Here is a 24,042-nt window from a genome sequence, read left to right as displayed (position 1 = left end):
ATCATCTTTTTTGAGTCTACACCATATTTTTTGGATGCATGTTCGTCTTCCACTACCTCCTAATTAACGGTCTAGTCTATTGTGTTGATGCGGTAGTCTTAAGTTTGAATCCAAACTCCATACTCTACCTTCCATTTAAAAAGCTAAAACCCTACCTATCGAACCCCATTTATTATGGGGCAATACATGAAGAGTGTTAGAATTACTGTTAAATAATTAAATTCACCATATGACAAGTGATACTTTTACAATAGTATATTTCCAAAGACTAATTGCCAAGCATTTTCTTATTATTAGAGGCTCTAGCCTAATTGTAACAATTACTTCTGTAATAAGGACACCTACAAAATCCCATTACAATTCTAGTGGGTGTATGTGAGTGCAGAAAAGAAATTACCTAATTTTGCCTTAATAGTGTATTACATTTTTTTTTTTAATTTTATTATTATTATTATTATTTTTTAAAGAGGAAACTTTGCTAAGGACCCCCAAACTTCCACCCATTTTGAAATATCCCCCCTAAACTTCAAAATCTCTCAATTTAGTCCCCTGAACTTTCAATTGCTCTCAATTTGGACTCTTACATTAATTTTAGCCTTTAAAAATTCAAAAAAAGACCAAAATATCCTTGATTTTTGTTTTTTTTTTAAATAAAAAAACATTTTAAGAGTTGGAATTTTATACAAAAGTGAGAGGTATAAACATCATGTGATATTTAAAATCTGACGGAAGGGTCCAAATTGAAAGCAATTGAAAGTTCATGAGACTAAATTGAGAGATTTTGAGTTCAGGGGAGGTATTTCAAAACGGGTTGAAGTTTGAGGGTCCTTAGTGAAGTTTCCCTTTTTTTAATAGATAAAACAAGAGATTACAACAAACAACAAAGGACTAGGCAACCCAACAATAAGCCTCAAAATGACCCCATCAGTATGAGTAAACAAAAAATAAAAGGAAATACATCAAATAAATGACGCGGCCCAATATTTTCTTGGCATAAAGACCAAGAAACTTGGCCACCAATTAAAGTGGTTTGCAAATGTGCACCACAGATGGTGCACACAAGAAATATACAACTGCAGTGGCAAAAGAGAGCTACCACAGCATGAAGAACCCTGATGAAAGTCAAATCAAAGCTAATTAAAAGGAAAACCAACACGGAGTCTAGGTGACACCGCATAACGATCTGCAACCAGATCGAGAGAGCACCAAAAAAGGTGTAAAGAGCATCTAAAGCCCTAAAACTACAACAGAACAAAATCAAAAATAGTAACATCAGTCGAAGGCAGGGCTGGGGGAGACAGTAAGTACACAAATGAAGATCAGCATGTGTAAGCCGCTCACCGGCGCGTGTGATACACACTCTGGCGTGTATCAAAGGGATTTAATCATATGATAAATTTCTTTTTTCCTTTCTTTATTTATTTATTTTATTTCTTTTCCTCTTCTCGAGGCTTTAGCAATCATTAGACCAGAGGGAGATTGTCAACTCTAATACATATATCAACTCCCAAGACATCTCTGTTTTAACCCCATTCAGTTCCAAAGGTTTAGTCTATATAAATCTAATGAGATCATATACCGAACAGAGCTCTTATTGTTAAGAGTTTAAGAGTATACACAATCACACTTTTGCTGGACAAAAATGAAAGTTAAAGTTGCAATTTAAAGATCTATAGAAGAATCACGCACCCATAACATTGTAGAATAACACGTTTTCATTGAACAGTAAAATCTTACAGTTGAATGATGTGTCAATCTGGTACGATTTTCTAAGGAACCAGATGATACAAGTACGACATTAATTTAGTCATTATCAAACTATACGAAATCACTACCAGAGACATCATCAATTCTAGTTTCCCACATCATCCTTTATAACGGATGTCATTAACTAAAAATGTACATGTAAAAGCATTTACTGTAAAACTGGGGCAAAGCCAAGAACCTCACTACTCCTTTGAGTTGAGTTGTCTTCCAAGGAAGACAAGTGCCACAGCAGTAGAAGCGGACAAAATTGTTGATGAGTAGCAGAGTGCAAGTAGAGCTCCCCTCAGGGACTGCATCCAAAAACTTTAGATGTTATTATACAGTGGTGGATTGTAAGAGGAAACATGGTCAGACAACAATCAAAGAAAGCGTTTTCAATCACCTTAGCCAACAGCAAAGCATTATCATTTGCATACTGCAATGAACTCTCTGGAATGCCTTGAACGCCCTGACCTACTTCCCATGAAAGAATCCTACATTTAAAATTTTCAAGATTTTTAAAGAAATATTTTTCTGTTCGGCCTGTTTGTTAAAAATGAAAGTATAAAAGCGAACTCACACTTAAAAACTGGGGATAGTTACCCAAAAGCTAAGCCAATGACAGCGCCAATGTTGGCTTTATCTGACGTTAGTTCAACTTGAAGGTCCCCAAACTGAAGTTGACAAGAACATTGTCTGTTTAATCTTTCATATCAAGTGCATCTGGTTACAGAAATTTCAACAAGTGCAGAATTATCATCTACCTTCAGCATCCTAGCTCCCTGTGGTTGTTCTTCAGCTGCAGTAGATACTGAACGCGCAGACAGAAGCCTTCCAGTTGTAATCATCACTTTTGCAATCTATAATGGTTGAACAGTATCCAACAATACTGCTACTTTAGAGATACATAAAAGCTAGTTATATTACATTTTTCAGAGAGAGAGAGAGAAAAGAAGATTGTTCCTTGAACAGTAAAACTATAACTAGTAAGTTTGAGGCAATAATACGGGTATTCATATGCATCTGTCTCAAAAATTTCTTACATGGATTTCGAGCAATGATAACAGCAAAGGAAACTCGTTTACATTTTTGAAGCAAGGGACGATATGAGAAGAAAGAGGTTTTTGATAACAAAGGAAACTCGTTTGCATTTTTTAAGCAAAGGGTGAGATGAGAAGAAAAGGGATTGATTACATATATTTAAGTGACTTGAACAGGTTGATATATATCAGGATTTGATTGAGAAGCACAAGTTAAAAGCCTTGTTAAACGCAGAAGCAGTCTTCCTACAAAGCAGTAGGATTTAATGGAGTAGAGCATGTCCAACCACCCACAATTATAGTCACATTTACTATAAGCAACGGTAAAAGCCAGTTAGCATCGGTTAGCATTTCTATATTGTTTCAGGATTCCAACTAAGCTTTTAGACCAAGGATCTGGATCTGGATGTCAACATAAAAAATTAAGTACTTAACTATGATAGCTCCTGGGGCTAAATCAATTCTACAGACCAGTTTTAGAAATTACGTTTTTAAGTTTAAAACTTAAGAAATTTTGTAGAGAAAATAATTCATGGTTGACAACATACTCTGATTATTATTATTTTTTTTAATTTCTTTTCTTTTTATTTCAAATTCTTGGTTCCCCTCCCACCACCCCCACCCCACTCAAAAAAAAAGTATAAACTGAACTTGCAAAGGACAAATATTACATAATTACTATGGTAGCAAAAACAACTACTACTTTCAATTACATGGTGACAATAATAGCAATAACAAAACCACTTCAAGTAACATGGGATACCTTTTGTAGTTCACCTTGACCATACTGCCCCATGGACTGGAACCTCCTTCCAGCAGATACCAAACGCTTGCCAAGTGCTAAACCAGCTAAAAGATGGAAATAAGCTTTGGCACAAACTCCTAAGAATGTATCTGAGCATCAATTTTAGATATAATCTTGCCTGATTTGGCATTTTCTGTCAAAGACTCCTCCAACCCAGGGAGCTTGCTTGCTAAACTATGGGAAGTTGATGTGTCAGCTACTTCCCATGCCCGAGAGAGATTTAACAATGTCTCTCCCAGCTCTTTACCAAACTGAAAGAAAATGAAAATTTAATAATGTTCTGAGTAGTTTCTTCCCATCAGAAACAGAAAGATTCTAACAAATATACAAGAAATTTAAAATGTGAAGTATAGGAAGTACCAGAATGGTTAATAGCACGCCTACAATCTTTTGGACCACTAGGTTGAAAAACATTGGATGAACTAAGCAGATAAGATGTGATTTATTTCACATCTGCTTGTAAGAAAATGCTAATTTACTAATTTTCATGTTCCAGATGCTGAAATTCATAATGTTCTTAATAAAAATACCTTTACCCACAATATTCTGGCAGAGGCCCAGCAGAATTGTTTACTATTATTAGGTGTACAATCTATGATAATTGGAATACCCAATCACAGTAACCTAAGGGCTTCAAGCATATATATATCAAGAGAGAGAGATGTACACCACAAGCTTCTTTTTAGGGAGTATAGAACTATACAGATACACAATTTCTATATACTGACAGTGTTGGACTATTATATTTTAAAAGAGCTGAATGAACCAGCCTATATAGCTGAATGAGCCAACCCATAGTGGAGTCCTTAAAAGCATCACAAATGACTCTTGACATGTTAAAATCAATATTTAGGCATGCTTCCAGGGTAACAAAACTTGAAGTTTGATCAATCTGGATGTGCCTTGGGAGGTGAGTACCACCAACCGAGACACTACTAAGTAATTCCTTCGTCCCAAAATAAGTGCCTTAATTTGAAATGACACGATTTTAATGAAGATGATTAGATACAATACTTTTACCAAAATGTCCAAAGATGGGCATGGCTTTTTGTGACTGTCTTGGCTGTTTCTTTTGAGTAGGCAAGGACAATATTAGAAAATAAAGATATGAATGCTTTGTGTTTTTGAAAGTAGACAATGATTTTAGGATATTCCCAAAAAAGAACAGCAAGACACATATTTCGGGAGGAAGCAGCAGTAAAATATAAAGTTACTATCGATTTCATTTGAAATGGCGAGGATCCTTGTCCCACAATGAGTTGCTGAGACCCATTGGTATACTCTTAGGATCACAGTCACACATTTAACAGAATGCTGTAAATTTCACCCAACATCACTCATGTTTTCACCACGAACATGATAGCACCCAAATCCCAAAACACTTAATTGAGTCATATAGCTTGCCCCCTACTCATTGCTCAAGACTGATTCAGTTAATAAGCATTCATGAAGCAATAAAAACAACTAACCTCATCAATTACCGGCCCATTCGAAAGATCAAAAGCCGCATCATTCAGCTGAACCACACCCAAATAAAAACAAAAATTAACCAAAACACTCTCAAATCAATTCAACCGCTACCCCTGGGCGGATATGAATTTCCAACAAACTGGGTTGTAAGAATTTCTCCAACCCAGTTTCTAAAAGTGTAATGGGTCCCTCGAGCATAATGCTATTAAAAAAACATATACTTTTAGAGATTAGAAACCCAGTTTGCAGAAAATTTCTGCACCCAAAACAAAAATCCAATCACAAAAATTTGAATAAACAAAGTCACCAACTCTGCTTACATCTAGACGAAGATCCTGCGGAAGCTGCGCAAAATAGTCTTGCGGAAGATCAAAGCTGTCCTGCACGACCCGAAAAAGGAAAACAGAAAAACAAAAAAACAAAAGTTAAACTAAACGAATACAAAACTATGGCGCCAAATTGAGAATGGAAATGAAAACGAAAACACAATGTATATTACGGCGAGTTGTTGAAGGAGGGATTGAGGGTCGTTGGGTTCGAGAGACGTCGAGGAGTCTGAGGAGCCCGTGAGAGCAAGTGGGACTGAGAGGGATTTGGAGAGGAGGGTTTTCTTGGGGTTGGAGGGTTTGGGTTTAAGAGAGGTTAGCGAAGGGATATGGAGGGGATATTGGGGGAAGAGAGGGGTAGAAGAGGAAGGGAGGTTGGGAATGGGTTGGGAGAGAAGATGATGAAGAGAAGCCATTTTTGGAGGTTGTGTGAGCGGTTCAGCGACAACCAGTCACTCATAGATATTGTTCTGTATGTTGCTTTTGTTGCTTTCTTTTTCTTTTCTTTTTTATTTAAACTTAAAATAAATAACTAAGTCTATAAAACTTGTCAATAAAATAAATAAATAAATATACAATAAAATTTAATTATCATTAAAACATATAAATATAATTTGTAATTTCTTTATTTTTACACGTAATTTTAATTTATTTCTTTATTCTTGACAAGTTGACATTATGTAATGTGCCCCCCTTTTCTTTTCTTTTTTTAATGTCACCATTGGTTTTTTAAAAGATTTATTTATTAATTTTTTTTTTAATACTTTTTGAATGAAAAGTACAATTTGGTCGACTTAAAATTCCATTAACAAAAGTAATTAAAAAAATTGAATTACAATCCATAAAAACATTATACTTTATTTCTTTTGAAACTCAATTGCAAAAAGTCTTCACTAATAAAAATGACATTATTTGTATAGACAGAGTTGGAGAAAATCCTTCCAACCCAATTTAAAAAATAAAAAATAAAAAAAAACCAAGATACAGTTTGAGAATGTATTTGGCATCGAAATTCCCTATAAGCTTCCTGCCCATGGCATTTTCTCTTTGGCACTAATTTTCTCAGTGATTTAATATAGGAAAATCCTGATCATTTGTTCTTTTCTCTTCTAGGATCTGGTTCTCACTTTGCAATAAGTGCAGCATCCCCTGGGAAATGGATTGTAACCACTTCATGCACCAGTTTTTGATATTTTTATTTGACCAGGTTCTGAAGGTGACCTAAAAGTTTCATACATATAAATCTATCTATGAAACACAAACACCGAATATTGTTCATATACCCAAATTTCATGCATGCAAATTACATACGGAAAAACTGAAACTTTCATTCTAAATGAATGCTGTAATAAAGTTTATACTGAAATTAGATTTTGTACGTTGGTACACCCAAGAACCGCACCAATTTCCTAAACTGAAACATGAAAAAACAAACCTATAAATCAATGAGAAATCCAGTTTGAAAACCCTAAATCTATGCCACATGTACATGGTGCATGGGGCAGTTTGTAATGGAAGATACCACCTTACAAAAATAAGCATAGAAAAAGCTACTGAAGCTTGTACCAAACAATGATCATATTCAGACATTAATCATAACTTTCTATGTATACTTCCCCTATCGGAAATTTAAAGGGGAAATAAGGCGGATTCGAGACTCTATGTAGCTTCGTTTGATTTGAGCTTGTCAACCTCCAACCTTAGCAACCTTTCTGTGCTCAATTTGGGCTGTTAATGGGCATTGCATCTCTGTCCAACTTATTGGAACCATTGTTGCACCTGCAGTAAAGCATCAAAAGTTGGAGGCACCATGCAGATACAAAAGTGTCATTAAGCATGCACAATCGCTGAAGAGAGTAAAATTTACAAATGGTAATTCAGTAATAATAGATGTTTCATGAAATGTTATATTTCAGGTTAAGACTCGCAGCACAAATACAAACATTAATGATGTCTTCCCTAATCCCTATCAATCCCATTATAATTTGACATCCGAACAGAAGCAAGTTAATCAACACGGCTAGGATAATCATAGTGTGAGTTGAAGCAGAACTGATAGATAATTGAGTTGGACATGAAAACAAAGCAATTTATACAATCATCAATATCACTGACAGCGGCAAAACTGATTAGGAGTAAGAGATTGGTTGAGGGAGCAAAGAATAGCAAGATCATTACTCAAATGTAACATTACCAAAATCATGTGAACACAAACTCTCCCAGAAATAGATGTCCCAAACAACTAAATTCAAACAGACTCTTCAGTATACACTGCAATTACAAGGTAGGTCCTTTTATGGGAGAGATGGTATAGGAGAGCAACAAAGAAAATAGAATTTAATCAGCCAGCATAAACAAATAGGTCTTAAGCAGTGTTAAAGCAGTGTTTTAATCACATACATTAAGTTGTGCTTGGTCCACTAATCTAAATAATGTATCCGTACCTATACTATGGCATACTCATCATGCTTGCTATTAAGATAAATATCATACATGGTCCGAAATCAACTAAAAAGATAAAGCTTTCACAATAATCCGGTCACAAAGATTAGAATGAGAAGATGAAAAAGAAGTAGGATGTGACAATAACACATTTGAATGCATGAGGCACGGTAACTGTGCATTAGGTGGCATAACCCCATTCCCATTTTGGTAGCTGTCTGTTTTCAAACACAATCCAGTAATGCATCCCTAAGCAACGGTTTCAAGGCAGAGTGGTTAAATATTGCAAGAATGGCCATCGAAAAAACTAAATAAATATAATGACAATAATTCCTTACTGAAAAGGCCAACAACATGTCCAGGGGAATACATAATAAAATTGACACGGGAGAAAGGACTTTGATTACAAGCTGATGGCGGAATCTTGTTGTGCATTAGGTTGCTGGAAGCTAGAACAATGGTTGCAGGATTCTTTTGGCAGCATGGTTACTATGGGGATCAGGGATAGCTACACTAGGTAATTGTGGTGTAAAGGCTAAAAAATGTTACAGAGCTTAAGGTTTCAAACAGAGTAAGAAGGAAAGAGACTTGGCTAAGGGTGAAACAAGGAAGAGAACTCAAGTTTTTGGATGGCCATTCTAAGTTGTGAACAGAGATCTGGTTTTATCGGTTTAGAGGCCAATAAAAAGTGGGTTACGGTTTTTATCCTACAAGTTTAGGATTCTATGGTCAGAAATCAATATCTAGATGCAAGATTTCAAATCACAGGAAATTAAAGAGAAGAAAATAACCAAGGCATCAATCTTAATTTTTGCTAAGCATCATATTTTTTTTTTTTGATAGGTAATAAGAAGTTTTATTGAAAAAGAAAAAGAGAAGAAAAAGCGGCTCTACAAGAACAAACCCCAAAGCACACCCACAAAAGCCCGCAAAAGGAACCCTAAGCATCATATCATACCTAAGCTTTCATTGACATCACAAAAACCTCGATAGCGTATTTTTGAAATCTCATAAACTTGTTCTCTGTTAAATGGAAAGCAATAAAGATCATATGCAGGCTTCTAGTACTCTTAAACCTAATACTACTTGGGCACCATGGGATTTGACTACAGTTGGGGCACTTTTTGGTTGCTGCCCAAGTCCAAGTGACAACTGCGGGATAGGCAACCCTTCAGGCTCGGGTTCATTAGAGGGAGTCAAGCATGGAAATCTCACCAACTAAAAGTGATTTGTGGCTACTATGGCACTGTAGGCCTGCAAAATACTTGACCCCAAGAAAAAGCCCATATGAACACAATCAACAATAAGAATAAATATTAATTTCAGCAGAAATAACAATCGCAACGTCAGTAGTGAGGTAATCATATAAAATGAGAAAAAAAAGGGGAGTGATTAAAGGAGAGGACATGACTGAGTGGTATTACATGAGTGATAGCATAACTATGAGACAACGATGGTTGAATGACCATAAGTCAGAAAATAGGGTTTTGCTTGTGGCTGGATCCGCTTTCAGCCGAGTTTTGGCTAAGGTGTCTGTTTTCCAGGCTTTCTTTAGTTTGAAAAAATTTGGAGATGATATAAAGGAGTTGGGAAGCTCCCTCTTTCTCCCTCTCGGTATGTCTGTGTGAAGGTTGGACCAATCCTGCTTACATGGTGGAAAAGGTCCTCCAAACAACAGAGAAAATAAGAGGATAGGGAGGCTCTCTCTCTTTGGGTATAGTATAAGGGAATGGGAAACTCTCCCTCTCTATATGTCAGTATGGAGGTTTAGACCAATCCTCCTTATATGGTAGAAAGTCCTTCCAGCAGCAGAATAATACAAGGGAATAGTGTTTCTGAGGGCAAGGGCAGAGCCAGCCGGGCGGGGGGGGGCGGCGGCAGCAATGTTAGGATTTATGTCCTAAAAGCCAATTCATTTTTTTTTGTGACAATTTGGTTTATTAAATAAAGTTGTGTATTTGTTAAATTATTTCAAGAACATTAAGCATATCATTGTATACATGTGCATATTATATTATTATATATATGTAATCCTAAAATTATATTGAATATGACTTAGGTGTATTAATGAGATTATCACATAGAAGATCCAAGTCATAAACTTTATAACTTATATTGTAGTTCATAGTCAGTAATGGAATTGGGTATTCCATTTGATAAAGCTATAACATATTAATTATAGGGAATTCATTATTCTAAGTCTTCGGCCGGAGCATTTTAGTAAGGAGTTCTAAAATTAAATGCACTAAATGAAATGTGATTTCAAGAGTACAACAATAATCAAGAGATTAAAATGGATACTCAATTATTAAGAGATAATGACTTAATTGACAGCTTATTTATGACTTTAATTCGACCATTGATTCTTTCACAGACGGATCAAATGCAATTATAAGAAGCCATTGGGAGTTTTGATTAATAAAAATAAATACTAGAGTACAATTACAGTTTTTAGTGGAATACATTGATTGTAATGAATAATAACCTAGGTCAAGTCATGAGATAACGTGTCTTAGGCCTATTGGAGATACTTTTGTTTTACCTTTAGGTTTCTTCACAAGCTAAATATTACCCTTATTAGGCTTGACCTAATTGCACAAGTAATCCCCCCTATGGCCGTGTATGTAGAAGGTGGTGGGCTACGTTTCCAAATACTACTTTTACTAGGAGACACAAACCTATTTAAAAGGAGCTTGTATACGTTTAGAGGTCTCAAAACCCTAGCCTACACGGGTGTGGTTTGAAGTTTGGAGCAAGAGGATTCAAATCAACCCCAATATTGCAAGGTAAGCATCTTGTTTTGAAATTTTTTGTTTCACATAATTTGATACTATGCTTTCATGATGCTTGTTCATGGAATTTTTCTGTAGTAACTTTGAGTTATATTCCCAATAGCAAATGCCCCCTTTGGCAAGCCTAAATTTTCTCAACGGCAGGTATAATAACTGCCCTTGTTGCTCCCTTGCCCACCCTTAGAAAAAGATGCCCCTCCAGTCTAAATTCTACATCCCTAGTATAAAAGCATGAGAAATTGTCATTGTACTTTGTATAGCTGTCAAAACTCAAAGGGGCAAGTACTACCACATACAAGCAAATTGTGATGCGCCACTTTACACCATACAATAATGACAAAAGTCAAAAACTAATATAAAAAGAAGTAAATTGTCACCAAACACGTGCGCCAATACACCACTATAGAAATAGTACTCGCTCAGTAAATTCTAAATTGTCAAAAACACATGCACCAGTATTAATGGCGAAGCCATGATTAAAAGTCAAGAACAAAAATTGATTAAAGAATATAACTAACAAAATGAATAATTCAATATTGTTTAATACATATAAATGTAACTTGGTAATTTATTTTTGCATGCCTAGCGTTAATTTATTTAGTTGTCCTCAACAAGTTTACAAATTTTGAAATATATCATTCTTAATACACATAACCAAACAATCATTAATCAAATGATCTCCCATTCAATTGCGTAAATGATTTTTAACAACATTTATTGTTGAAAATATTTTTCAACAATAGATGTCGTAACTAACAGAATAAATGAAAATATCACCAATAAATAAACTAATAGATACAGAATATCCTTTTTCCATATCTTTTCAAAAAGTTGTCCAAGCCCTTTGAGCGTTGCAAATTCTTTACCAGAACGCATGTGAATAATGTATGTTTCAATCTAATTATCCAAGATGATAAGTTGAACTGCCCAAAAATCATTATGATAAAACTAAACCAGCCAAATTCACTTCTTTTGGTTTAAAGCAGCAAACGACTTATCTGGACTCAAGCGTCCAATACAAAGTAATAATACCGAATTCAACTCATCAAATTCCTAAAGTTGCAAATATATAATTGTATAATAAGCTTCACACGATAATAATGTGAATTTTTCATGCTTTGAGCTTTTCGCCGCGATCGCTGTGGGATATTAGGAATAACAATAATTGATTTTTGCACAAATACAAAAACTTATAAAATAAAGAATTCCAACCATAATCCCTCATAAGTTGTAAATGTTGCTTCGAAAGTTCAACCAACTTCAATGCATTCACAATATCTTGATCCTTCGTAATAATGGCTGCGATAACTCATATGTAATCCTTAAAACATTTTCCATCAAATATAAATTGAAAGAAAATATTTTTTTTTGATAAGTATAAATTGAAAGAAAATATAAAAGTCTGAAGATAATTAAATAGTATATTTGCTTCTACTCTCTGTTCATAATATAAATTATCTTTCATAATACATTCAATCACATTAATGATAGATAAAAACATGTGAATAAGGTTAACAACTACACCACAATGAAAACTCCAACATATATCTCCAGATCTCTTAAAATTTATTTCTTGATTCAAGCCATGACCAGTATACATTTCATTATTTGGTAGTACTTCCACTACTTCAGTTGTTCGCTTTCCACGAAGTATGTCACTACATTCGCTTGATACTCGAACAACACTAAAAACACTATTAACCTTTCAAATTTGCTTGATGCTCCAACAACATAAAAAAAGTAGCAATTTGAATATGATTTATTGCAAACAACTAATGTTAGTTAAAGCTGAAGTGCAAAGCAATAAACATAACAGGCAAACTAATTATCTTTCAAAATAAGTGTTTTCAGTCCATTCAACTAACCTCGCATATTACTAACTTCATCGTATCCTTGTTGTTGCAACTTGTTAATACTTAACCTATGCTTGCTAAGCACAGACCGACTCAATTTTCATCTTCAATATTGCAATTGTGGTATTACTAACATGTGTAATGCCTAAAAAACATTCAATCACATAGCCACGCTTATTTGCATAACGCAAAATAATTGCCAATTGTTCTTTAACAAATACATCACGGAATTCATTGACTATGATACAAAACAATAAGTATCCAAGATCTTTGCTAGCATTTACAATTTCAACTACTACAATATTTGTTAATTCTTTTTGAATGACTAGTGCGATCATTCGATGATTTTTAAGAGCGTTTTCTAAGACTACCTTGTCAATTTCTTCATTATGTTTTGCAAGAAATCGCAATAATTCAATAAAATTTTCTTGATTATTAGAATTCTTATATTCATCATGGCCACAAAATGCTAATCCTTGTTGTTGTAAAAAGTTAATACAATCAACAGATGCATTCAAATGAATACTATATTCCTTTTTCTACTGATTTGATTCCTTGTCAAAAAAATGTTATGATGTTTTGTTTCTAGTTTCACAAAACTTCACATTTTCATCTAACTTAATTATGTGCACTATTGTGAGCCTCTACGTGACTCTATAACTTCTATTTCCTTTTGCAATTTCGAAATCCTTCATTAACAAACTTGTCTCCTCCTACTTGATCTTCAATGTCTGGTCAAAAGTGATAACAATAAGCAATACACTATCTTGTGAAATAATGTATTCCAAACCAGTCAACATGTTCTTTGAACCAAGCTGAATTAAAATGCCATATTTTTCCAAATTGCTTTGTGGAAAATTATGGTTAACCGGTTCGTAAGGTCTTTTTGTAGAAATGTTCTTCGAATTTGGTCTCGATCATTAGGATGGTAATCAGAAAAATTTCTTCTTAAGGATCTACTAGCAGATTCGCTAAATTTACCTCTACATGAGATCCCTTAGAATTCGATCGAATTTCGTCTCTATTAAGATGTTGCATATTGCTTATATTGTTCTCTCTTCCTACCAAACGCTGAAGAACAAGCAAGAGGAGACTCACTTTTTACTTAAGGATATAGAAATTGGAAAAAGAAAGAAGTTACAGAGTCATGTGAGGCCTCATAATAGTGCAAATAATCAAGCTCAACCAAAATGTGAAGCTTTGTTAAATAAAAAACAAAGCATCCTAATATTTTTTTCCCAAGCAATCAGATCAACAAAAAATGGAATATAGAACTCGTTTGAATGAATCAATTGATTGTATTTGCTTTTTACAACAACATGGATTAGCATTTCATGACCATGATGAATCTAATGACTTTAGTAATAAAAAATTTGTTCTTGAATTATTGTAGTTTCTTGCAAAACATAATGAAAAAATTGATAAGGTAGTCTCAAAAAATGCTTCTGAAAATCATCAAATAATCACACCGAACATTCAAAAAGAAATAGCAAATGTTGCAACAGTTGAAACTATAAATTTTATTGTTAAAGATGTTGGAGACTCATAGTTTGCTATGATAGTTGATGAAACCCATGACGTATCTGTTAAAGAACAATTGGCAATCGCTTTGCGTTATGCAAATAAGTTGACCATGTGATTGAACGCTTTTTTAGGCATTACACATGTTAGCAATACCACAGTTGGATTATTGAAGATGACAACTGAGTCAATACTTAGCTATCATAGGTTCAGCATTAGCATGTTGCGGGGGCAAGGATGCAATGGAGCTAGCAATATGCGAGGTGAGTTAAATGGACTTAATACACTTATTTTAAGAGATAAATTGTTTGCCTATAATGATTATTACTTTGAACATCAGTTTCAATTATCATTAGATATTACAAAAACTCCTCCAAATTGCTACTTTTTTTAGCTTGGTCAATTGTGTTTTTCATGATGTTGGAACATCATACAAACATCATGACACACTTAATGAAAAAAGAACTGCTAAAGTTGTGGAAGCACTACGAAATAATGAAATTTTTGCTAATCATGAAATCAATCTAAAGAAACTTGGAGAAATGCATTGGAGTTCTCATTATGGTACACTTGTTAACCTTATTCAAATATTTCCTATTGTCATCAATGTTATTGAATATATTGTAGAAGATGGTTGATATTCTTAACAGAGTGCGAAAGCAAATATACTAATTAATTTGCTCCAATCTTTTGAATTTGCTTTCAATATACATTTAATGAAAAATGTTTTGGAGATTACATGAGTTATCTCAAGCATTACAACGAAATAATCAAGATATTGTAAATGCAATGAAGTTGGTTGAACTTTCAAAGATGGTGGGCGAAATTCTTTATTTAAAGAAGTTTCGGTATTTTGTGCCGAAAAAATGTTGTTATTGTTCCCAATATGGATGATTTATTCCGATCGCGATTATGACAAAACATTCAAAAGCATGAAAAATTCACATCATTATTGTGTGAAGCTTTATTAAATTGTTATAAATATGCAACTCCAAGTACTTTACAGTCATTCTAATGAGATGAACCCTAAATTATTGCTTTGTTTAGCATGCTTCAATCCAGATGACTCATTTGCTGCTTTTAACAAGGAAAAATTAATTGAGACCGCTCAATTTTATCCTAATGATATTTCAGCAATTCAACTTATTACCTTAGATAAATAGCTTGAAACATACATCCTTTACATGTGTTCTAGTGAAGAATTTGCAACAATCAAAGAAATTAGACATCTTGTTGAGAAGATGGTAGAGATGAAAAATAATATTTTATATCCATTAGTTTTCATTGGTTACATTGTCATTGATTCGGCCAGTTGCGACAGCTATTGTTGAAATAACATTTTCAGCAATAAATATTGTTGAGAATGATATATTCAAAACTATCAACAACTTCTTTTTTATAAGTAATGAAAAATATTATTACAAAAACCGTAAGACGCCCCCAAGTACATTGGCAGTGAAGGAGGTTGTTCCAGGGAGGAGTCTTCTCCGGCGAGGCTTTCTTAACCCTCAGCCCCTGCCAGCAACTTTGGGCTTGCATTAGGAATGCGACTTCATTCCGACAATGGTGGCGACTAGGGCTACGGTGAAAGTGTCTAATGTACATCGTAATTTGGGTTGTCTCCGGTTGGATTTTGTTATGGATAGTCTTCGTAGCTGGTGGTAAGGAATCATGGAGGCGATTTTTGGGTGGAGGATCCGAGTGAGGGGATCGAAGACTCTGCAGTGCTTCTCCCTCAAAAGGTAAAGGGTAGAAGGGAGCTTCTAAATTTAGAGTGTACCATCAAATATGATTTTAAGGGATGAAGAAATCATGCAATGATTTCAAAATATGAAAACTTGTTGAGGAAAACTAAATAAACTAAAGCTAGGCATCAAAAAATAAATTACAAGTTACATTTATATGTTTTAAACAATATTTAATTTTTGCTGAACTATTTATTTATTTGGTTAGTTATATTCTTCATTATATTTAATCAATTTGCGTTCCTATCTTTTAATCTTGTGCCCTATGAATCAATCTACTACTGTCTAAGGGTAATATAAAGGAATGGGATACTAAATATGAGCTTGAGGTTCGAAAGCAATGGTCCTAGCATGGCCTAATGTACGAGGCACTCGCTCCACCGTCGCACTCGGCGCCGAAGGGCACCCCTGCAAGTGCACCGCCCTAGCTACCACCTCTGTGAGGGTCTCTCTACCGTCACCTTTCATCATCTCCTTACCCGTTGAAACCAGGGAAGAGCCACCCAGAGAGGTTGACTGTGAACCATTAGTGGGTTGGCATGAGGGCAAAATTCCACTCCCATTGCCAATAGGGAGACCGAAGAAAAACACCACATATCTCATCTTAGCGGAAAAGCTGCTCCATCCCCTCCCTCCCCGCCACTCAAACTCTGCCACCTTCAAAAACAAGCCAGAACTATTAGAGCGTCTTTGAGCAATGAACACCTTGTTTCCATCCCCTGGCAATTTGAAAAACTCAATCACCTATCGTTCGAACCAACTCCCCCACCAAGTTCAACAGCCAAACAACACCCAGCTTACCCAACAATATTTCTCAAGGAGCCCCATGGCTTCTTTCAACAGACAAAGAACTGAATACACCTCTGCTGCTGAGAGCTCAAAGGCTTTATGTTCTACATAAACCAACTCAAGAAACCCTTCATAGACAACCAAAACCAAAGGCTCCAACCACGCCAACATTAAAGAGCACACAGAAACAATAGAAGATGTTGACACATGCCTCCAAGTGCCGACAAGAGGGAGTAAAAGAGAGGAAGAGAACTTTTGCAAATATAGCATCACAAAATTTTAAGGAGCATCATGCAGCTCCATAGTATTGCAGTAAATAGAAACCACAATTCCTGCAACAGAAACTTAATTTAATGAAAAGCTTAATTTGATTTACTTAGTCAGATATTCTTCATGTCAAAAAGGGTTTTAATAGATGTTTAGATTGTTTATCCCAAAAAAATTGTTACTTGCCTTTCAATATGATATATAAAGATCACTATTAACATCAAACAAATTTTTTTATTGGTAAGTTACCATATACCCATAAGTATTTAATCTTTGACCTTATCTTCTGCCCCATTCTTAACAGGGAAGTGTCATTTGAATTAGACCTCATTGGTTAGACTTGTAAGCAAACCAACAAACAGAAGATGAAAACAATATAATGCACTTAAATGGAAAAATACGAGGGAAAAGGCTGACTTTAGTGGAAAAGGGTACATTAACACACTAATCAAAGCATAGGAAAGCACATTACTGCTCTAAGAATGTTATACTCACTCATTGTGCAAACAACATTCTAAAATTCCAATACAACTAGAAAGCACAAATTCTTATTTAATACAATTTCCAAAAAATAAAATAAAATAAAAAAGAAAGAAAGAAAGAAAGAGAGAACCATCTTACCTGACGTACTCTCGGCAGACACAACACCCAATTCATTCTGTGCAGTTGATAGATAATAAGCTCGAGCATCTCCAAGGGACAGCTTATCAAAACCAAGTTAAGGAGAATCAACACCCCCCACCCCTTAAAATAATCAATGTAAGCATAAGGAGTAATTCTAAATACTCACCTCATCCTACTCTTATACCACTGAACTGATGTGGTAGTGCCCATTACTCTTTGAATTTTTTTCTTTTTTTTAATAAAGGTTAAACCAATGGCTAATAGGCACTGCTACATCAACCCAGTGGTATGAGAGTGGGATAGGAGATAAGTATGTAGCATTACTCAAGCATAAGTGGCAAGTACAAGTGATGAGGATGCATAACTAATAAATAGATATATTCTCCATTAGCTTCCAACCTTGATTGATCCAAATAATTAATTTCTTGCTCTTCGAAACTAGACTTTTAAAGTGATTGCCCTTAACAAGGAATTAACAAAAGTCCATCCTTCGCTACCTAGGGAAAAAGAGAAAAGACTTATTTGACATTGCGCACAAGACTTAATAGCATAGAATTCTAAAATTCACTAGAATTAGTACTTCATAAACTATGTTTTGCCCTCAAGGGTATAAGCCATTTTCACTTTGCCCTCAATGGTATAAGCCATTTCCACTTTGCCCTTTTATGATTGGAAAAGTGCAATTTGACCCACTGAGGTTTGCTGTATTATACTTTGCCATCAAGAGAGATGAAATGTGCCCTTAACCCTTTTGACACAGGTGTTCCACATGCATGCTACCTTATGCTTATGGGGCAAAGTGACAATTTGTAGACCAAAGGATGGCAAAGTGAGGGACCATACCAAAAGGGGCAGAACTAGAGAAAAGCACAAGTACATGTTTCTTCTAATCCACTAAAGCTTTTAACACTTTTCTTCTTGTCCCACTGTCTAGCCAACCATGCCAGTACCCAACAGTTTATCCATGATCCTTAGGGGCTTGTTTCCTTGATTAAAAATTTTAAAAAAAAAAATCCATGTAAAAGAAAAGTACAACTCACAAAACAAAGTATATTAGAATTACTCCTAAAAAAACTACATTCTCCAATTCAAAAGATCTAAAAAATCGAACAAAGTGGGACAAACATTGGCTAAAGCAGTCATCGAATCATACAAAAGCTCAAAAACAAAGACTTAATTGCATGCTAAGGACACTCAACACTGTCAAAAGTCCTATAATTCCTCCCTCTCTAAATTGTCCACATTACAACAACATTCAAAATCTTTATATTCTTATGATGATCAAACCTCACTTGCCAACATGCATTCAGTTGGGTCAAGTATTATCCATAAGACACCAAATAGTGAAAACACAAATGATCAACTAGATAATGGATGGAGAGATAATCAATGGACTCTCCACTACTTATGCACATACAACACCAATTAACGATCAATAAATTCCCCATATATTACTTATCAAAAAATAAATAAATTCCCCATATAAATACAATATATCGTCAAATCGACCCCAATGCCACTACCCAAATGAAGAAAACAATCTTTCCCGGCCCCTTAGTACCCAAATACTCTTCCAAGGGGAATTCACACTAACCAACCCTCCTAATGCTCCACAAAACGACGAAACCTCAAATTTCCCAGACCATGCCAATCTCCCATATATTTTATCCCAAAGGGCTTGTCTAGCCAACCATGCCGGTACCCAATAGTTTAGGACGATGCCAAAGGGTAGAACCACTTACTACCTCTTTTCTAAAATCTTCTACTCCAACTTCCTCACCCTATAATGGAAACCTCAATCATCATATTACATAAATCTATGACCACCAAAGGAGTTATAATAATTATGTCTTTTATAGTTGTTACTCCTATCCATCACTCATAAATCATACTGGTATTGAAAGTATCCTAAATCATTATTTTGTGTGGTATAGCAAGAGTAAGCCATGATAAGAAACAACATTTCTGGATTTTAAAAAAACAAAAAAGTAGAATGTACAATCACAGAGAGAGAGAGAGAAGAGAAATGGTAGCGTGCTGAGTTATTTATCCCACTTGAATAATCATTAGCAACTCCAAAATTAGAAAGTTTGTACTGAATCTTCACCCCCACCAAAAAGAACGCAATTCTGTTGGAGATTATTTTTGTCTTTTGCAAAATTCTCCAAATGATACAAATACACACACACACACACACATATTAGATAAAACTTCACAATCAGTCACAAACAGTATCAGAGGTCATGCAAGTATAAAGGATACCACGAGAGCCCTGACAATGTCACCAGCACGAAAAGATAAGTGCATATCCACTTTATCAATCTCAGTTGCTCTAACATCTTGTTGCCTGTGAAGATTAAGAATGACTGAGTTTGCAACATACTCATAACTTGGCCTAAATTATACAAATCTATTCAAAAGTTCATTGCTGAAGACCATACTGCAATTATACATATGTATAAATAAGATTTAACGGTGTAACATAATAAAATTAATGCAAATATCATCTAATATATGCAATGCAAAAGCAAAACTGAAAAAAAGGTAAGTAGAGACAATAGATAATTTGATTGATCTTTATTTAAATATCTGCATAAGCATCCAGAATTACATGCTTTGAGCAATAAGAAACTCTGCCATGCAATTACACATACTTCATTATGAAAAAATGAAGAGCTGTTAACAGTATGCATGAACGAAATGAAGCATATAGGTGAACACTAAATCTCTTAAACATATAGGCATCTTGTATAAATCATGACCAAATAACTGATGAGCTTAAATCAGAAGTGGAAAGCACCGCGAATGGACATGAAGATGTGTTCCCAAACACTAACCACAACAGAATTAACCCTACTCTTTAATCGGAAACCCGAGGCATTCCAATACCTCTAAAAGTGAAATGTCCAAGCTATACTCTATGACCTACACAATTAGTAAATACTATTCAATCCAAAGAGACTCATTATGCAGTACCTGTAAAAAGACATTTTCAAAGGCTCCATTAGGTTCCCCAAAAGGAAAGGAAAGGAAACTTATTGATCTTTTCTAGATAATTCTCAGCAATAGTTTTGTTTAATTAAAAGAAAAGTATGTTTTACAATACCTCAGAGCTGAATTTATATAACTCAACATCTCATAATAATTATCTCCTAGTTCCAAGACTCCCTAGAGACAACTACCATAATAAATACTTCTATTTCCAACAGCAAGCAGTCAAATAAGACTTATTGACTCACATAAAAACTCTTCACTGTCTTAAATTCAGAACCAACTACAAAATAAAATACTTAATTGCATAGTTGCCCCAAAACTAGATTAATTAATAATCAGCCAGAACTTTAAGATATACTAAAGACACCCATAAACATGAAATTAAAGCTTGGTGGCTGCATCAGTCTCCCCCGGTTGGAGACAACTCAACCTCAAGTTGTCATCATCCTTGTTCTCAAAAGGGTCACCTTCGTAAGGATTAGGTGCTTGACATTGAACACATCTAAGGTCTTAAGATGACTTGGAAGTTTCAACTAGTAAGAATTATCATTGATCCTTTTAATAATTTTGCAAGGACCAACTTTGCAACCTCTTAGCTTGTTGTAAACACCAATAGGAAACCTTCCTTTGTAAGAACTACCCAAACATTATCCCTTCAAAGATAACCTTTCTACAATGTTGATCTACAGTTTTTTTGTATCTCAAATTGCCATCTTCAATCCTTTTCCGCACTTCTTCATGGATGGACTTGATGTAATCAGCTCTCTTGTTCACTATACTTGGATTGGGAATGGGAGCCAGGTCTAGAACACTATTTGAATTCTGACCACAGATAATCTCAATTGTGCTGACACTTAGTGGTTCGATTTTGAGACCAATTGAATGCAAACTCAACATGTGGTAATACTAAACGCCACTCTTTAGGCTTATCCCCAACAATGCAGCCCGGCCATAGAATGGCTTCTCACAGTCACTATCTAACCCCTCATCTTCTTCCACAGATCTAGAAGCTTCTAGTTCTGCTACCGTCTAAGTAAGAAACTCAATCTGTCTATTCAATTGCTCAACATCAGAGGCACCAGGATTGGGATCAGCCGGCCATCCTGCAGGCTGTCTACCACGTCCTTGACCAGCCATAACCACAAAAAACACACTGTAATCGCCACTAGCTCTAATACCAAATGATGCAGGCTACAGTACACCAAGGACTGTTGAAACTGATTTAGAACAAATAAAGAGAAAGGTAGAGGAAGTAGATGGAAAGACACAAACCCAAAGTAGGGCTGTAGAGTATACTTAATAGCATAGCAACCCCAAAACTATTTTTTTTATAAGTAATTCAATCTTATTAAAAAGTGCAGTGAGGTGCAACCCTGGTACTGAATAAGAATACAAGAGGATGATTGAAATTCACAACCATTCGCTACCCAAATTGCTAGAGCATATATGGGACCCATCTATCCGGGTAGGTGGCCGAGCGGCCAAAATTGCTTGCTAATTACTATGGATCCCAATCCTACAAGAGAAACCCCCCCCCCCCCCCCCCCTTTTTAACCAGGAAAAAGAGAACCAGATTAATTAATACTAGCTGCATCACTTGTGCTCTAAGTCTCTAGCTCCTAAAGAAAATGACAAAGCTATCTAATCAATATACTACCAAGTATTTGGTTAGTACAAAACTGTTGGGAGATAAAGCAGTTATGGAGTTTTTACCAATAATACATTAATATACATAACTGAACACAACTCTAGCCCAAAAGCCTAAGCTAATGGGCTAAGGTCTACTTACACTCACAACAAAAACAGTATCATAATGTCATTATTATGTTCGACAGTACAACAATAAGAAGTTGGGTATGGTCTGCGCTTCACTGTTTCATCTGAATGCAACCATCTTAGCAAAACAAGTAAAGGGGCTGGACATGTGCAACTGCTCCCTTAATAAATAAAGGGATTTTAGGTGCATTACGATGATAAAAGGATGATACATACCTAATTATGCCAGTAAACTTTTCTCGAACAGACTTGGGACCAACACACATAATATCAGCTGAAGCCATCTTAGCCATCACTTTAGTAACCTATCATAATCAAGAAAAAGAAAAATATATATATATAAAAACAAAAAGACATCTGCATATATAAATCATTTTAAAACATAACTCACAGAAAGAAAGAAAGGTAGTAAGCTTGATAGCAATACAAATGTTGTTCAAGCGAACAACTAGAAACACATATCTATATAGATATATGCATTAAGAAAACTCAATACAAACATAAGCTGGATGGAAAAAAAAAATAGATATATATTTTCGAATCTTTAAATAATGCTTGTGACGATGTTCTCAACAATGAACTACAAACCATAAAAGGCACAAAAGAGCACTATAAACTAACACAGACTTGTATAAATATGTATTGCGAGTGAGTTTTTAAAAAATTGAGAAAATCTACGTTTACTAATAGCAGCCGACTTTAAAGGCTAAACTGCAATTTTACTATACACTTAATTGGATTTTTAAAAATCAAGCTTTCCAATCACATGCTTTAAAATCCCTATTTTAAAATGAACCATTTTGAAATCGCAAACCCAAACAGATTCTAATGCAACATAACACATAGGAGGAGGATAATATTTAAAGAGGCCACTTACTCGGGCAAGAACCACGGATCCCGGTTCTGGAATAACACCATGGGCCTTGTGATGAGTTACTTCCACAGTGGGTCTCTGTACGTGACAATGAATATTGAGAAAAAACAATAAAAACAACAAATGAAGCCAATAATAGTGCAACTAAAAAGGAGTAAAGATGATTTCAGTAATTCCAAGTGTGCTGTTTATTGTGGGAGAACCTGATCCTGGTCGGGGGAGTCAGGAGGAGGGGAGACGATGCGGCGGAAGCCAGTGAGGGAAGCGTAGACCAAGTTGTTGTGGGGCGCCACGTAGGCGCCTCTCCCTGCCCTCACGTCGGATGCCTTTCCCAGGACTTCCCCTGGTGTCACCACCTCTTTCTCTCGTCCCGCTTCCTCCATTCTCTCTCTCTCTCTCAAAATAGGCAGCGGCAACGGCAGTGGAGGGTTCGCAAGACTCGCCTTTTGATGGTTTAACCGATAGAATGATTATAGAGCCGGCTGCGGGACAATGGTTTCGGCCGCGTAGTTGTGTTTTGCCCTACCTTTGGGCTTTGGGAGTTTTTTGAAGGAGTAGAGCCGTAGAGGGAAACATATAACATTATATTTTAAATAATAATAAAAAATGAATTTTTTTTTATTTTTCTTTTCTTTTGTGTTTTTCACTTTTTTGGATCATGTTAACAAGAATTCTAGGTGGAATTACATAACTTATTGATCGGAGAATTCAATATATATATATATATATATATATATATGGCTTTTATTTTTACTAACTGTAACGATCTTGATTCCCATGAGATTATTTTTTCAAGTTTGCTTTTGTTTTACTAACAGTGCTGATTTTGTCCAACTTTAAACTATATTTGCAGTGTGAAACAGAGCATCGCCTCCTAACTTGGTGGCCTTGGTTGTATATTCTCCGGCAGTGACGATGGAGATGTGTTTTAATGTTGTTCTCCATTCATGGCATAAAAATACTGAGATCCTTAAAAAG

At 35.2% G+C, this 24,042-nt stretch overlaps 2 protein-coding genes across 2 annotated transcripts; both read right to left on the bottom strand.

Annotated features, from left to right (window-relative positions):
• Positions 1-1,692: 1,692 nt before the first annotated feature.
• LOC132169363 (LOW protein: ammonium transporter 1-like protein) lies at positions 1,693-5,910 on the bottom strand. The gene is made up of 9 exons (XM_059580406.2): positions 5,561-5,910; positions 5,382-5,441; positions 5,061-5,108; positions 3,710-3,842; positions 3,550-3,626; positions 2,511-2,606; positions 2,350-2,420; positions 2,150-2,240; positions 1,693-2,057 (listed from the first exon to the last, which is right to left on the bottom strand). The coding sequence occupies exons 1-9, from the start codon at positions 5,801-5,803 to the stop codon at positions 1,950-1,952; spliced, it is 927 nt and encodes a 308-aa protein (XP_059436389.2). The 5' UTR covers positions 5,804-5,910; the 3' UTR covers positions 1,693-1,949.
• Positions 5,911-6,724: 814 nt separating this feature from the next.
• Positions 6,725-23,607, bottom strand: LOC132169364 (Nucleic acid-binding, OB-fold-like protein). The gene is made up of 6 exons (XM_059580407.2): positions 23,268-23,607; positions 23,068-23,142; positions 22,407-22,495; positions 19,683-19,767; positions 17,418-17,499; positions 6,725-7,166 (listed from the first exon to the last, which is right to left on the bottom strand). The coding sequence occupies exons 1-6, from the start codon at positions 23,445-23,447 to the stop codon at positions 7,075-7,077; spliced, it is 603 nt and encodes a 200-aa protein (XP_059436390.1). The 5' UTR covers positions 23,448-23,607; the 3' UTR covers positions 6,725-7,074.
• Positions 23,608-24,042: the final 435 nt, after the last annotated feature.

The sequence above is a fragment of the Corylus avellana genome, chromosome 1 (genome assembly GCF_965113065.1).
Source record: "Corylus avellana chromosome 1, dhCorAvel1.hap1.2, whole genome shotgun sequence".
NCBI classification, from domain to species: Eukaryota; Viridiplantae; Streptophyta; class Magnoliopsida; order Fagales; family Betulaceae; genus Corylus; species Corylus avellana.
Note: the sequence above shows the minus strand (reverse complement) of the source record. Positions and strands in the feature narration are given on the sequence as shown.